The 17,056-nt window shown below is 39.8% G+C and overlaps 1 protein-coding gene across 1 annotated transcript in view; it reads left to right on the top strand.

The window, feature by feature from the left end:
- Window positions 1-843: 843 nt before the first annotated feature.
- The window catches only part of LOC126418700 (coiled-coil domain-containing protein 86), a 38,237-nt gene continuing 22,024 nt past the window's right edge, over window positions 844-17,056 (top strand). Inside the window, exon 1 of the mRNA XM_050085596.1 lies at window positions 844-1,099. Coding sequence (XP_049941553.1) covers window positions 918-1,099 — 182 coding nt within the window. The 5' untranslated portion in view covers window positions 844-917. The remainder of the gene's footprint in view (window positions 1,100-17,056) is intronic.

Raw genomic sequence — 17,056 nt, 5'->3', positions numbered from 1 at the left:
CACTTTTCCACAAGAATACTGTTAGTGTACAGCATAGACTAATACAAAGAAGACAGTTTTAATAGAAAAAAGTGAAACTTGTAAGCAAGTATAGTATAGTATCCAAAGAGACTAATACAAACAAGAAAATTTTAATAGAAAAAAGTGAAACATATAAGCAACTGTTTTTTTACTTACAGTGGTTCCTGATTTATGAATGATAAAACCACTTTTAATAGCCTGCTATATACCTAATGAAGGTGTGACTACCATGTCATTTTAAGATGCAGGTATATAACTAGCTGCCCGTCACTGCATTTGCGATGGAAAATGTAAGCAGCATCAGATTCCATGTTATTTAAAATATGGATGTCATGTGAAAGAACAATTAAGAGTACCATTCACGCCACCTTTCTTTCCCACCTTAAATATGGTGTCATATTCTGCAGCAATTTGGCAGCTGCTAAACGAGTTTTCAGAATACAAAAAAAGCCCATTAGAATCATAAAGAATGTAAACTTTGAAACTCCTGTAAGCACTCGTTTAATATGTTATGGAGACCCGTTTTTTAAAACTAATATAATAAGCAAGCAATAGAATATTTAATAGAATTTTTAATAGAATATTTAGCAACCATAACAATGTTTCCAGAATGAGATTTTCACTCTGCAGCTGAGTGTGCGCTGATATGAAAGTTTCATAACAATGTTGTTATTGTGAACTTCAGTGCGAAGACTGGTTTGATGCAGCTCTCCACAGTACTCTGCCGTGCAAACTTACAACCCTTCTCCGGTTCGGAACGCCGCGCAGCCAGGCGTTTTACTGGCGCGAATAGTCCCTCACTGACGCCATCATCTCTGGTTAGTCTTGTATCTTTGATTAATCTAAATTGTTGCACGTGAGTTCAATTTGTTGTTTATGTTTGGGTTGCTGACATCATGGGTGTAGAATCCGTTGAAAAAGTGTTAAAAGTGGAAGATGTACTATCGTCCAGTGAACTAGGTGGTAAAAGAAATAACGGTGCATCAGAAGACTCCAGCTCCGAGAACGAGGTTGATGTTCCTAAAGTTGTCAGAGGACGCCCAAAGTCTGGCAGAGTGTGGAAAACGCAAAAGAAAAGGTCTGCAGCACGAATAATTACTATTTTTTGTACTTTCGTCAACACATTTAATCTAGATATAGGGCCCCGACGTATAACTTACCGTTGAACAGCGCGATATATGCAACACCGGTTTAACAGAATTAATCCAGCGTGAGACGGTAATAAAGAAGTAAGTTTCTGTTACGTAATTAAGCGCGTTGGTGGCAGGTGTCGCCCACCAATTAAAATGAAGCTAGAATAAAGAAAAACATTTTTAAGTGATAATGTTTGCATTAATTTGCTAAAATAGTAACAACATGTTATACTTTAGATTGTACACGGCGTTGTACTGAATATAACGGATTTTTTTATTCATAACCACGAGACAGATTACAAGAAAGTTACACAAATATCTTTCAGATGGTTCGTATTCTTAAATTTCAAGCACCACTTCCTTGTCGTTTTCATCTTCCACAGACACGGCAATCCCATCTGCAGCCCAATGGTTCTTAAGATAGACAATACCCTCTTCCACAAGACCAACTTGTTATAGGTTTAATCATTTCCCAGGTGATACCACTCCCACGAAAAAAAAAAAAAAAAAAATCTTTGTGACAACTGAGATAAGCTGGTGTTTGTTTTCACTATTGCACATATATTCAGAAGATTAAAAAACAAAACCCTGAGCCATCATCTCGTTTTGTCCTAGCAACACCAGATGTATAACACAACTGAACCACGCAGATTGAGTCCAATTTTCGTGAAATTACAAAATGTGACAAATTGAGGTTTCCACATACTGTCAGTACTGTCATCAGTTGCATCATCGTGGCTCGTGGTGGATATAGCGACAGTTTTATTTTTCATTGGATGACATGACATTGGACCATTTGTTACTGAAAGCACCAAGTAGTATATGCCTACACTCTTATTGGGAGTGTTTATTTTGGAACCTCTCTTCTTGCCTTTGTCATTGACCTCATGTACAGGCATTTCTTTTCTTCCAACAGTCTCTGAGCCAACTTCACATTGCTGAACAAATTGTCATCTGTTACATTCCTGTTCCAGAAGTGGGTTCCACTTATCTCAACACATCATCACTAGCAGCATTACTGACACAAAACTTTCCTGCAGGCTGTCATCCAATAAGTTGTTCCAAATTAATAGTTTAGCCAGTTTTAGCACGAACAAGAGAATATATTTTAATGTGTATTTTGCAGGCTTATTGGGTATGTACTGCCCATGGCAGCAGTTCTCCCTGATAAACAGAGTCTGGTTACACATTACGAAAGAGAGAATCGCTAAACTTACAAACAATAACTTCAAGTACGTCTCTGATTGGAGCTATCTTGAACAATGCAGTCAGTGGCATAAAGGATGCTGATGAGAGATCTAATTTCTATGCTGTCTGTGAAACACGCATCTGCTGCTCTGGTAATTGAACAAATGTTTTCAGTGTACATATTAGATCTGGAAACAATAATGTGCATTATGTCGTATATTGCAACCTTGACCGAACAAACCCAACTTTTGCTTTTGGGAAGATGAATAATTATGTTTCTTGCTGGAATACACACATTTTATCGGGCAACTTATATGTCCCATCTTGTTTTACAACCTTTTCCATAATAAATTTAGATGAACTGGCTGTGTCCTTATCACTCATTTGAGACAAACAATCTATTTCCCTATCACTCACCTCTTGGACTTACTCAATATTATGGGAACTTGCAATCAACCAATTTCTTTATCATTTTAATCAGATCACACCTCTAACTCCTCTTTCTCCTCAAGTAACTGTAGAACAACAGTCGCACCTTTTGTAGTCTCCATCGTCTGGCATTTTGCATTTTGAAATTTTTGTAGAGATAATATATTTCTTACAAACTGTAGAAGGGAAACAGAACTGTGCTACTGTTTACACAACAAAAACAAACACCACCAATGAACATTCAGCTACTGAAAGGTCTGACACTAAAAATCAAACCATAGTGTCACAAACTTGTGACAAGTGTGTCATTTGGGGGGGGGGGGGGGCGGGCTCTATTTCGATGTGGTGTGCCTCAGGTTTGCGTGAGCCATTCACGGTGAACAACCATTAACTTTTCAGAATACAAAGGGTAAGAATGATAATTCAGAAATATGTATTATAGGCTAAGAATGGGTGTATTTGTCTTTCAGTAACTTCTGATATGAGTTTCTTGGAAAAAAATATCCACATTAATGTGGGTAGACTTGGTAGCTAGTCTGCTGTATGTAATCAGTAGCACCTAAAAGTAAATATTATGTTTTCTACATACACAAAACTCACATATACATTTAGTCATTTGACGTTAAAATCAGTTGTTAATGTCGGTAATAACGGAACCTACCAATTCCTGACTTCGGCCTCATTCCATGACATGCTGATGATGTGTCATGTGATAACATATGTGCACACGCACAGAGAGAGACAGGGAGCAGAACACTTAACGATATTTCTTATGCATCTATATTGGTTTTTTGGGATCTAGGTAGTGGTGTCAGAGTGATCTGCAGCATAGCTGTAGCCTCAAGTTGAAATGTAACAGTTTTTTTTTTTAGTTGAAAAAGCAGTGAGATATCCACGCAGGGGGAAAAATAACATGAATACTGGTTTTGATAAATTAAGTTAAAATGAACTCTCATACTCACCAAGTGTGAAAGGATGGCACCCAAAACATAACAAGTCATGTACTATGTGAATCTGATATACACTGAGGTGACAGAAAGTAATGGGATATCTCCTAATATTGTGTCAGACCTGCTTTTGCCTGGTGTAGTGCAGCAGCTCGATGTGGCATGGATTCCACAAGTTGTTGGAAGTCCCCACAGAAATATTGAGCCATACCGCCTCTTTAGCCATCCTTAATTGCAAAAGTGTGGCCATTCCAGAATTTTGCACTTGAACTGACCTCTTGATTAGGTCCCATATATGTTCCGTGGTATTTGTTATGGGCAATCTGGGTGGCCCAGTCATTCTCTCGAATTGCCCAGAATGGTCTTGAAACCAGTTACAAACAATTGTGACCCTGTGACATGATTGGGAACCTGAAGTCCATGAATGACTGAAAACCGTCTCCAAGTAGCTGAACATAACCATTTCCAGTCAATGATCGGTTCAGTTGGGCCAAAAGGCCTGGTTCATTCCATGTAAACACAGCCCACAGCTAATGGAGCCACCACCAGCTTTCACAGTACATTGTTGACAGTTTGGGTCTGTGGCTTTATGGGATCTACGCCACACTCAAACCTTACAACCAGCTCTTACCAAGTGAAATTGGGACTCATCTGTCCAGGGAACGGTTTTCCAGTCGTCTAGGTCCAACAGTCAGTAAGTAAAGGTCATTGGCTGCTGCATTGTGCATAGTGAGAAGTAATGTCTGAAATTTGGTATTTTTGGCACACTCATCATACTGTAAATCTCAGAATATTGAATTCCCCAATGATTTCCAAACTGGAATGCCCCATGCATCTAGTTCCAACTACCATTCCACATTCAAAGTCAATTAATTCCAGTTGTGCAACCATAATCATGTCTGACAACTTTTCATGTGGAGCACATGAGTACAAATGACAGCTCCACCAATGCACTAGGCTGTTGTATCTTGTGTATGTGATTCTACTGCTGCCTGTGTTATGATTGTTCTGCCGTCTGTGTACATGCATATCATTATCCCACGGCTTTGGTTGTCTCAGGGTTGTTATTTGCATTTAACCATGGGACTCCAATAGCTAAAATTAACTTTATGGATTACCAAACAGGCATGAAACAGTATCTGAAAAATAACAAGCCAGTTATGAAAAAGATCAGTTTTATTATCTGCACTTTAAGTATTTAGCGAAAGTGAAACCCACAATACCTACCAGGAAAAAAAAAAAAAAAAAAAAACACACACCCTTGATCCCTTCTATCTCCCCCCCCCCCCCCCCCCCACAAAAAAAAAAAAAAAAAAAAAAAAAAAGATATGTACAAACCAGTCCCCTAAAAAGAAATTTAAAAAACCCCACCATCAAACACACTTTCCAAATAAACCATAACCAACAGAAAAGTCTTAAGAACATATAACTTTACTTCCCCCACCCCAATCAACAGGATGCCGATTTTGTGGGCACAAAACAATTCAGCTGAATGATACCAAAAATAAGTTGTCAAATAAACAGTAATGCCTGCCTCAATTATTTGAACCAGCTTTCCCACTGAATTGATCTTCTCAAATTATCCTCCCAACAGTGCCACATAAAACTTTTGCTGGTACAGGAAGGAGCCACATTAATCATTTTTATACCTTTTCTACAATTTTCAAACTCAACCCATTCCACCAATGTACAATATCTCTGGAGTAAAGTGATGGTGCACATCGTCTCACGCATCTCATTTGTCAACAAATGGCTGTTAAACTGCACAATTGTAGCCATCACACATTTGGCACACGTAGTGACCTTTTGCAAATGTAACAGCACTTCCAACAACACTCCTGACATTGAAGTTTCCCGCTGGATAGTGCCACCTCAACCAACACCATCAGTTACATTGTCCATATGTAAAGTAATAATACCCTATCACCATTATATCAGGGGTCAAAGCCAACTTTTGATAATGAACGGTTTGATTCACCCTTATTCTCTATAGAGGAATTGCAGTTACATCTCTAATATTGAACAGTCCTGGTCACCTTTTGTCACAGTAAAGATGTTTCAGTTGCTTTTTTTCCCCAGTTCCACTTATTGTGCGTAATTACTCTTACGTCTGTGCATAGCAAACTTGGTACTGGTATCATTTTATGCTGAGGTAATAGGATAGTTTCTTTTTCTTATTTACATCAACATATAGTACATCTAAAAACAAAGATGATGTGACTTACCAAACGAAAGCGCTGGCACGTCGATAGACACACAAACAAACACAAACATACACACAAAATTCTAGCTTTCGCAACCAACGGTTGCTTCGTCAGGAAAGAGGGAAAGACGAAAGGATGTGGGTTTTAAGGGAGAGGGTAAGGAGTCATTCCAATCCCGGGAGCAGAAAGACTTACCTTAGGGGGAAAAAAGGACGGGTATACACTGCACACATACACATATCCATCCACACATATACAGACACAAGCAGAGATATTCAAACTCTTTGCCTTTGAATATGTCTGCTTATGTCTGTATATGTGTGGATGGATATGTGTGTGTGTGTGTGTGCGAGTGTATACCCATCCTTTTTTCCCCCTTGGGTAACAGAAGAAATATTGAATTTAATTGATGAAAGGAGAAAATATAAAAATGCAGTAACTGAAACAGGCAAAAAGGAATACAAACGTCTCAAAAATGAAATCGACAGGAAGTGCAAAATGGCTAAGCAGAGATGGCTAGAGGACAAATGTAAGGATGTAGAGGCATATCTCACTAGGGGTAAGATAGATACCGCCTACAGGAAAATTAAAGAGACCTTTGGAGATAAGAGAACGACTTGTATGAATATCAAGAGCTCAGATGGAAACCCAGTTCTAAGCAAAGAAGGGAAAGCAGAAAGGTGGAGGGAGTATATAGAGGGTCTCTGCAAGGGCGATGTTCTTGAGGACAATATTATAGAAAAGGAAGAAAATGTAGATGAAGATGAAATGGGAGATATGATACTGCGTGAAGAGTTTGACAGAGCACTGAGAGATCTAAATCGAAACAAGGCTCGCGGAGTAGACAACATTCCAGTAGAACTACTGACAGCCTTGGGAGAGCCAGTCCTGACAAAACTCTACCATCTGGTGAGCAAGATGTATGAAACAGGCGAAATACCCTCAGATTTTAAGAAGAATATAATAATTCCAATCCCAAAGAAAGCAGGTGTTGACAGATGTGAAAATTATCGAACTATCAGCTTAATAAGTCACAGCTGCAAAATACTAACACGAATTCTGTACAGACGAATGGAAAAAGTAGTAGAAGCCAACCTCGGGGAAGATCAGTTTGGATTCCGTAGAAATGTTGGAACACGTGAATCAATACTGACCCTACGACTTATCTTAGAAGCTAGATTAAGGAAGGGCAAACCTACGTTTCTAGCATTTGTAGACTTAGAGAAAGCTTTTGACAATGTTGACTGGAATTCTCTCTTTCAAATTCTAAAGGTGGCAGGGGTAAAATACAGGGAGCGAAAGGCTATTTACAATTTGTACAGAAACCAGATGGCAGTTATAAGAGTCGAGGGACATGAAAGGGAAGCAGTGGTCGGGAAGGGAGTAAGACAAGGTTGTAGCCTCTCCCCGATGTTGTTCAATCTGTATATTGAGCAAGCAGTAAAGGAAACAAAAGAAAAATTAGGAGTGGGTATTAAAATTCATGGAGAAGAAATAAAAACTTTGAGGTTCGCCGATGACATTGTAATTCTGTCAGAGACAGCAAAGGACTTGGAAGAGCAGTTGAATGGAATGGACAGTGTCTTGAAAGGAGGATATAAGATGAACATCAACAAAAGCAAAACAAGGATAATGGAATGTAGTCTAATTAAGTCGGGTGATGCTGAGGGAATTAGATTAGGAAAGGAGGCACTTAAAGTAGTAAAGGAGTTTTGCTATTTGGGGAGCAAAATAACTGATGATGGTCGAAGTAGAGAGGATATAAAATGTAGGCTGGCAATGGCAAGGAAAGCGTTTCTGAAGAAGATAAATTTGTTAACATCCAGTATTGATTTAAGTGTCAGGAAGTCGTTTCTGAAAGTATTCGTATGGAGTGTAGCCATGTATGGAAGTGAAACATGGACAATAAATAGTTTGGACAAGAAGAGAATAGAAGCTTTCGAAATGTGGTGCTATAGAAGAATGCTGAAGATTAGATTGGTAGATCACATAACTAATGAGGAAGTATTGAATAGGATTGGGGAGAAGAGAAGTTTGTGGCACAACTTGACCAGAAGAAGGGATCGGTTGGTAGGACATGTTCTGAGGCATCAAGGGATCACCAATTTAGTATTGGAGGGCAGCGTGGAGGGTAAAAATCGTAGAGGGAGACCAAGAGATGAATACACTAAGCAGATTCAGAAGGATGTAGGTTGCAGTAGGTACTGGGAGATGAAAAAGCTTGCACAGGATAGAGTAGCATGGAGAGCTGCATCAAACCAGTCTCAGGACTGAAGACCACAACAACAACAACAAGGTAAGTCTTTCCGCTCCCGGGATTGGAATGACTCCTTACCCTCTCCCTTAAAACCCACATCCTTTCGTCTTTCCCTCTCCTTCCCTCTTTCCTGACAAAGCAACCGTTGGTTGCGAAAGCTAGAAGTTTGTGTGTATGTTTGTGTTTGTTTGTGTGTCTATCGACGTGCCAGTGCTTTCGTTTGGTAAGTCACATCATCTTTGTTTTTCGATATATTTTTCCCACGTGGAATGTTTTCCTCTATTATATTCAACATATAGTACTTTATATTCAGCTGCCTCAACCATAATTTGATCACTATTGAAAGTGATAATTGTTTAAAGTCCATTTTCTGTTCAAGTGTTGTTTCTCCACACTAATCCTTTACTATTAAAACTCTCATCCATACTCATCATTGCATTCTGGCAGTATTATTGACACAGTGGTTACTGAAAGTGACAGTTTTTTTAACTGTTAGTCCCAAGCTGTATGTCGCATGAATGTTAAACATCATATGTCATTTCATCATCATCATAATAGAGAAGTAGATAGTTAGAGAGAAATGCATGCTGTTGACTGATGAGTTTCCATCTTTGGGGTTCAGAAGCATTGGTATTGAAAGAGAAAATGCAAAGTTCACAGATTATTCCAATAATCATTCAGGATGCAAATTTGAAAGTTATTCCATTGGAAACAGTTCTTATGGGAATAGCCATTCCTAATTAAAGTTTGTTGGTCATTATGCCAACCTAAAATTTTGTGCATATTCAATACTTGTTGACAGAGTATGTCCAATTTACCCTCTTAATGGTTAACTTTCCAATGTTGGGGCTGAAGTATGCAAATGCGAATGGAATGTACTGTGCAAATTTTATAATAATACTAGGTATGTAAAGGTCTCTGGGTACTATATTCTTACTTCTGCATATATTAAACCTACTGATAAATAACAGTATAATCATTTAATCAAATGTTACCATTCAATGTTAAATCCACTGACGAAATGAAGTGGTTAACTACCAGCTGGATTTGCAGTCTATCTCATATCCGTGTCGCATCATCCAGATTCAAGTTTCATTTGTTTCCCAAAATGACCAATGCCCAGCGGTGGGATCGATTTTCAGAAACAATCTATACAGTGCTGTAGGTTAAGGTCCAAAGAATGACACCCTGCAACCCTTCACCCATGTGGGCACTTCTTTGTGTGTAATCAATGAAAAAAAAAATTTCGTTTCATGCTACTGGAAGAAAGAACCGCTGTTTGGGAATAGAGGAGTAGCGATGAGTATAAGCAGAGACCAGTATTTGAGCATATTACGCTCTCCGCATTTTTCAAAAAATCCACTTCCAGGAAACCCGAAACCAGACGATCGTTTATATAAGATACGACCTATATTGGATTAATGACTATAAAGAATCTGCCTCGACTGCAAATAGAAACCGGATGTTGACCTAGGTTTCGGCGCGGATAACCACGCCTTCTTCAGAATACATTAAAACTACAAACTGCCTGAAGAGGCATGGTCCAACATTAATACAGAACACCGAAAAGGGCAAAAGACTCACATAAAATGTAAAATAAATGGTATGTTTGTACCATGTCAATAGCTGTACTTAGCTCAAACGTCAGAAGTGTGCTTCCTCACCCCAGCCAACGTTTGGTGGGCCACGGGCTCTCAGGTCAACTGAGGTGACGCCGGTGGCTAGGTTGTGAGAATGTCGGAAAGGAACGCACATGCGCAAATTGAGAAATCGTCTTCTTCCATGTGATTGGCATAAAATGTGTTACGAAGGTGATCCGATGACCGGGTTGAAGGCACAGGAAGTTAATGCATGTGTATGTATAATGTCCTAGCTCAAGGATGATTTTATAGAACTATAGAACATGGATAGGCTGAAACTATACAGGGTGTCCCAGCTATCTTGTCCACCCAAAATATCTCTGGAACAATAACAGCTATTGGGAAATGACTTTCACCGGTATCAATGTAGGGCTGGGGCCCATGAATGTACATATTTGGAAACATTCTAAAGTGAAAGCATATGTGTTTTTTAACACAAACTTATGTTTTTCTAAATGGACCTCCTATATTTTTTCTTCAGCAATCCATAGCATGACAAAGCACATACACAATGGCGTTGATTGCATCGCAATATTCCCATTACATCCCGAGATATTGAGACGTGAAGTTGACGCTTGAAACACCCGACATGCGCTGCTAGCGCACGTCCTAAGGCTCAGGTGTGAACCCCATGCTGCCCGTAATCGCGATGTGATTGACATGTGTAATCACACCTCCATACTTATCAAGAGGTCCAAAACGAGTAATACGGTCTGCTGCGATTATGGGCAGTATGGGGTTCACACCTTGAGCCTCAGGACGTGCGCTAGCAGCGCATGTCGGGTGTTTCAAGTGTCAACTTCGCATCTTAATATCTCGGGATGTAATGGGAATATTGCGATGCAATCAACACCATTGTGTATGTGCTTTGTCATGCTATGGATTGCTGAAGAAAAAATATAGGAGGTCCATTTAAAAAAAACATAAGTTTGTGTTAAAAAACACATATGCTTTCGCTTTAGAATGTTTCCAAATATGTACATTCGTGGGCCCCAGCCCTACATTGATACCGGTGAAAGTCGTTTTCCAATAGCTGTTGTTGTTCCAGAGATATTTTGGGTGGACAAGATAGCTGGGACACCCTGTATATGTGGGGTAGCAAATTCCACGGATGGTCAAAATGCATGCATACAGGACAGACAAAATACCATCAGCTAGAAGCAGGCTAAAAACATGGGGATGAATAACCCATTTTTCAATTACTTGGGGTCGGTGATAACTACGCTTGGATAAGCCTGTAAAGTTACTATATTAAGTTCTAAGCGCTATTGACCAGAAAAGGGTCAAATTAGTATGACAGGTTTAATGTAATTGCGTGAAAGGATGTACAACATCACTTTCATCACCCTTATTATCTATTGACCGACAGAGGTGAAAGTGATTAGTACTATCAGATGTTACCAGAATGGAAAAAATACGTATTCTGATAACATTATTCCTGCTGACTCTGCACATCCACAAGCCCAAAAAGTGGCTTTCTTTCATTCAAGTCTACATTGTGCCATGGCTAGCCCCCTTTCCCCAGAGGCGCTAGAAATGGAATTAGTTATGCGGGAAACTATCGCTAAATTCACACTTAGTAAGACGAATGTACAGTAAGAAAATAAATAAAAATAATAATGTGGCTTCCACATTAGGTGATGCAATTATATCTGTTCCTTTCATAAGTAAAATAAGTTACAAATTAGGACATTTACTTAAAACCTATGGATTTAGGGTAGCCTTCTCCACTAATAATTTGATAAAGAACCTAATCCACTCTTTACAATTTGCTGGTGATAAACTTTCTCTGTCTGGAATTTACAAAATTACCTGCGGTGACTGTCCGAAATATTATATCGGTCAAACAGGTCGAGCTCTAGCTACTAGATAAAAGGAACATATTCCCACCAGAAGTGGCGACGGTACGTGAGGTTCCACCTTCGCTGAACATCTTGAACAAATGGCTCACGGCCATAAAAACGTTAAAGTGACATCATACGTCTCATCATGCATACACACATAACTTTGCATACCATTCTGGTAACACCTGATAGCACCAATCACTTTGATCTCTGTCGGTCAATAGATAATAAGGGCGATGAAAGTGATGTACATCCTTTGACGCATGTATATTAAGCCCATTACATTATTTGACCTTTTCAAGTCAATAGCGATTAGAACATAAAGGTAGTTTGTCTGTTCCACGCTATATGCTTTCACAGACCTCACTTGATTAAGCTTCATGGTTCAGTACCTCAAGTACCTGATTTTAAGAAACTAGTTTAGTTTTAGGTTCTTTTTACAGTATTTTGGTACATATGTGATAGCACTATTCAAAATGACCACTGTCAGTCATTAGATATTAAGGACGATGAAGGGGTGAGGAAGCACACTTCTAACGTTTGAGCTAAGTACAGCTATTGGCATGGTATACACATACCATTTGTTTTACATTTTATGTGAGTCTTTTGCCCTTTTGGGTGTTCTGTATTAATGTTGGACCATGCCTCTTTAGGCAGTTTGTAGTTTTAGTGTGTTCAGAAGAAGGCGTGGTTTTCCACGCCAAAACCTAGGTCAACATCCGGTTTCTATCTGCAATTGAGGCGGATTCTTTATAATCATTAAATTATTCATGATTGCTGACGTGCTGCAATGTTAATAGTTCTTATATTGGGTTATTTTAACATGAAAATGTCTCAAGTGTATTACCCCTGAAGATATTTATCAATAGATGAAGCTATGATTCTTTGGAGGGGAAGATTGTCATTTAGGCAATACATAAAAAAACAAATCTGATTCTGATTATCAAAGACAACTTCTTATATTTCTTTTGACATTGCACGGTTTCTTTTCATGACGTGAAAGGTTAGAACTTTTTTTCACGAGTACTCGGAAAATGTTTTCTTGTGTGTTAAGTCAACTTATTGCATTGTAAAGTGTTCACTTCAGTTTTTTGCGAAAGAATGTGTTGTGCTAAATTTGTTTTAATAGCACCGCAATTGAAGTAATGGGGCACATGAGAGAAGCCTCCACATAGGGTGTACTAATTTCTACACATCCGGGCGTCCCCTAGGCATCTATGATAAATGTAGCTGCTAATTCTCTCATACCAGGAGCGAACTTGCTACTAAATTGACGACCTCTATCAGATTCGATCTTAAAAATGCGCATTTGAAGTAAATACAATTTCAAATGAATCCAGTTTCCTTTTATTTCCTTCTTAAGAATTTGCGTTTTGGAATCCAAATTTTTACTGAATGCAGTGGATTTGTTGCTTGTTTGAATTGTATTTTTTGTTACATTATCAGCAAATCATGAACATTTGAATGACGCCTGTGGCCACTATAGGTGTCAAGGAGCAAACAGACTTTAAAACATGACCACAATACAGTCAACGCTTATTTGAAGTAATCCATCTAAGGTGTCATCATTAAGTCAGTATAGAACATGATCCTACAAGGCCTTGATGTCAGCCTGTGGCTCAGGTGTGCTTAGGAGCATCGGCTCCAAGCGGTACCTGCCATTTCAGAGTGTTACCGGCTAACACTCGCATGTTGCTGGGCCGCACTGGAGAGTTGCGCGCCTGCACCGATGCCGCAGCGGATGTGTTCAACTTTGTTTTCCCTCAGAGTCTCCGACTTTCCAGCCAGAGGGAATACGACGCAGGCTCTAATCACACTGTTATCAATTCTTTCGCTTCCTTGAATTGGTTGGATGTCTGAGGTAACGTGGGTTCTTGGCAACAATACATTAAACTAAGGCAACAGTATTCCCCTCCCCCTGCGGGAATACCTAGAATAGGCCCGAGGTATCCCCGCCTGTTGTAAGAAGCGACTAAAAGGAGTCTCTCACTTTTCGGCCCTATAAGTTCAGGTCCCATTTTATGATTTGACCAGCCACTTCCCAAATTCTACAGAAGTGCAGGCCTTATGGGAAAGGACACCTTAAGTGCTGCATGAGTTATCCACACTGCCCTTAGATTTGATCTCCAGAACCTCGTGTCATGGCTTTGCATCTCCCCTTGCAATTCAGCTATTTGGGCGAGGGCACTTTCTGTGGTATTTCATCTTCTTCTGCCGTCTCCTGTCCTCTTTCACCCCCATGACAATATTGGATTTCTCTGTACTCAATATCCAGCACAGTAGCTAGTTCATTGTGACGGGGCCATCATGTACCCATTTGGTGGTAGCCCCCTGACAACACAGGGATCGCAGTGCTGATGCCTGAACTGTAAACTCCCCACATATGCCAAGGGGTCTGTCTTCCTGGGGCATCAGGACTCCTGGCAATTACTGTCTCCTTTTCCCACCCACGGTGGTTCAACTCTCACACCGGAGGCCCACATCAGGGCTTAAGATTGCAGTTCGCGTCCAATCTCTTCTGTCTGAAGTGGAGTCGTTGCCTTCACCGCCTATACTAAAGGTCCATTCAGTACACCTCCAAGGTGTACACCTAAGCTGAAGCTTCACCTGGGCCTTCAACATGGTCCTAAGGACTCAGTTAAAGCCATGGCTCTCCACTGTCACTTCCTCTCGATTCTGGACGTGTACTGGGACCATGAAGTGGTTTACACCCAACAGCTTGATGGCTGATGGTCATATTGGCTTCACATACGTTTGTGGAGGACATATTGAACAGCACTACTTGCCAGATGGCTGCAGTGTTTTCACTGCAGAGCTGGCGGCCATTTGTTGTGCTCTTGAGTGCATCCACACATGCCTTGGCGAGTTGTCTCTTCTCTGTACTGACTCCTTGAGCAGCATACAAGCTATCGACCATTGCTATCCCCCACCACCATCCTTTGGTAGCGACCATCCAGGAGTCCATCTATGCCCTGGAATGGTCCAGCCGTTCCATGGTGTTTGTGTGGACTCCAGACCATGTCAGAATCTCAGGAAATGAACTTTCCGACAGGCTGACCAAACAGGCTACAGAGAAATCTCTTCTGGAGATCGGCATCCCTGTAACTGACATGCAATCATTATTACACTACAAGGTTTTTCAGCTTTGGGAGATGGAATGGCATAATCTCAGGCCGCACAACAAACTGCATGCCATTAAGGAGACTACGAATGTGTAGAAGTCCTCCATGCGGGCCTCTTGCAGGGACTCTGTGGTTCTCTGCCGGCTCCGCATTGGCCATATGTGGCTAACACATGGCTACCTCCTCCTTCGCGAGGACCCACCTTGGTGTCACTGTGGCTCACATATGACTTTCATCCACATCTTGCTGGACTGCCCACTTTTAGCCCCTCTGCGTTAGGACTTTTAACCTTCCCAGCACCCTACCTTCAGTGTTGGACAACAATGCCTCAACAGCAGATTTAGTTTTATATTTGTGAGGATTTTTTTTTTTTTTTTTTTTTTTTTTTTTTTTTTTTTTTTTTTTTTTTTTTTTTTTTGTACCGTCTACGGGTGGGCATTTAGCCTTCTCTTTAAGGCCGCCACTCTCCCTCAATTTTAACTCTGTCGCACTATCTTTGCATTTGTTTGTCTTGTTTGTTGTCTTTTCTCTGCATGTGCTCATCTCGCCTTGTCTTTTTGGGGTGGACATTTTAATGTGTTGCAGAGTGGCTGGCTCATCCTCTTTTATTATTGTGGTCAGCCAGCCCAGACAATCTGCTCTATGGTTCTAATACCATTTTCTACTTTTCCTTGTTGTGCATGTTTTCCCTGTTTTTTGTTCATTCCATTGATTTTGTACTTTGAGCCTTGCTTGCATCAGGAAAAGAGACTGATGACCCTGTGTTTGGTCCCTTTATACTCCAAACCAACCAACCAGTATTCCCCTCAACTCATTATTTTATGCCGAGCCTATGATTTCTTTATCAGATCAGTGTGGTCCTTTTCATACTTATCTTGGTGGTGGTGTTCATCCACTCCAATCTCTGTAGCATAGGTGTCAAGCCCTGAAGATGTCACCAAAGAATGACAGTTATCTTTGCTCCACCAGGAAATGGAGGAATAGCATTACAGAAGCTCTGTGATCTAATGCCAAGGGGAGCCACTCAATAAGGTCAGTCAGTAATGAGTGGTATTTGTTGCAGTGACCAGTATTATGCATAACAGTGGAATGTTATGCAATTCAGTCAGTTAATTTTTGTCTTTAGACTTCTTGCATCAGAAGAACAGAAAAAACCAGACACAAGCCTGACACAAAAGTCATCAGCAGTAATCTCTCAAGCTCCTACCACACCATAGTTTTATTGAGCTTTGCAAATCATACAAATGTTCTGCTTAAGTGAATTGATTTATTCCCTGGTTGCTCATGTTAACTTCATTATATCCATCAAACAGCATTTAAACCAGATCAGTAATGAGAACAGCCTGCTAAGAAGTATCAACAACAACCAAAGGCATGGTTATTTCCTTTGAAAAAGTCAGTGGACATCGTAACAAAAGACAGATTGCTTCCCAGAATATGTTTCTCATTTTGAAAAGAGGTAAAGGCAGTTTGTAAAGGAAACCAGTTTTCTATATTCCAAAATTATTTATAGTTTGCCAAGCAATTAAAATACATATATTTTCTTATTGCAACATCTACGTCTCAAATGCCCCAACATTGACAGCAGCAAAATGAACTGAATAGGACCATAAAACATATTAACAGAACTATATGGCAATTCAAACTTAATATTATTGCTTAATATTCTTGTACCGTGTATGCGCAAAAGGGCGTAGTAGGTGTAATAGAAATAGGAAGATGAGAGGTTAGTGAAACGATAAACTGCAAGCTGCTTAAATCACCAACATTCATTCCATATCCAAATACATCCAGAGCAGGAAACAGGATACACCTTGCATACCAAACACTGCTCTGTTTTAAATGTTAGTAGTCCAGACACAAGTCTCTTGAGGTGTAAAATCTATTTTACATTAGCTGCTTTCGTGTCTGAGTAGACTACTTCTGGTACATGCATGGCATGCCATGTAAATTAATATACCACCTAGTCACAGGATAAGCAGAAACTCACGAAGTGAGTTGACATAAGCATTTGCTTCAGTTGCTGACATAATACAATATATTTATAATTATTTTTTGTTTATAATCAATTGGTATTTTGTAGAAATGAAATGGACAAACACTACTAAAGTGATGCTGTAAACAAAAAAAATCTTTAAATATTGAGTGAGTGACTATGGCAAACTCATTCTAAAATTAGAAATGGGTGAAACAATACAAAGCAGGGTTTGCACATCACCACATAACTTGTATTAAATATTGAACAAATTATGCCCATGGCTAACATAGACT

The sequence above is a fragment of the Schistocerca serialis genome, chromosome 9 (assembly GCF_023864345.2).
Source record: "Schistocerca serialis cubense isolate TAMUIC-IGC-003099 chromosome 9, iqSchSeri2.2, whole genome shotgun sequence".
Classification (NCBI taxonomy): domain Eukaryota; kingdom Metazoa; phylum Arthropoda; class Insecta; order Orthoptera; family Acrididae; genus Schistocerca; species Schistocerca serialis.
The sequence above is the reverse complement of the archived record's forward strand: the minus strand, read 5'-3'. Positions and strand labels throughout refer to the sequence as shown.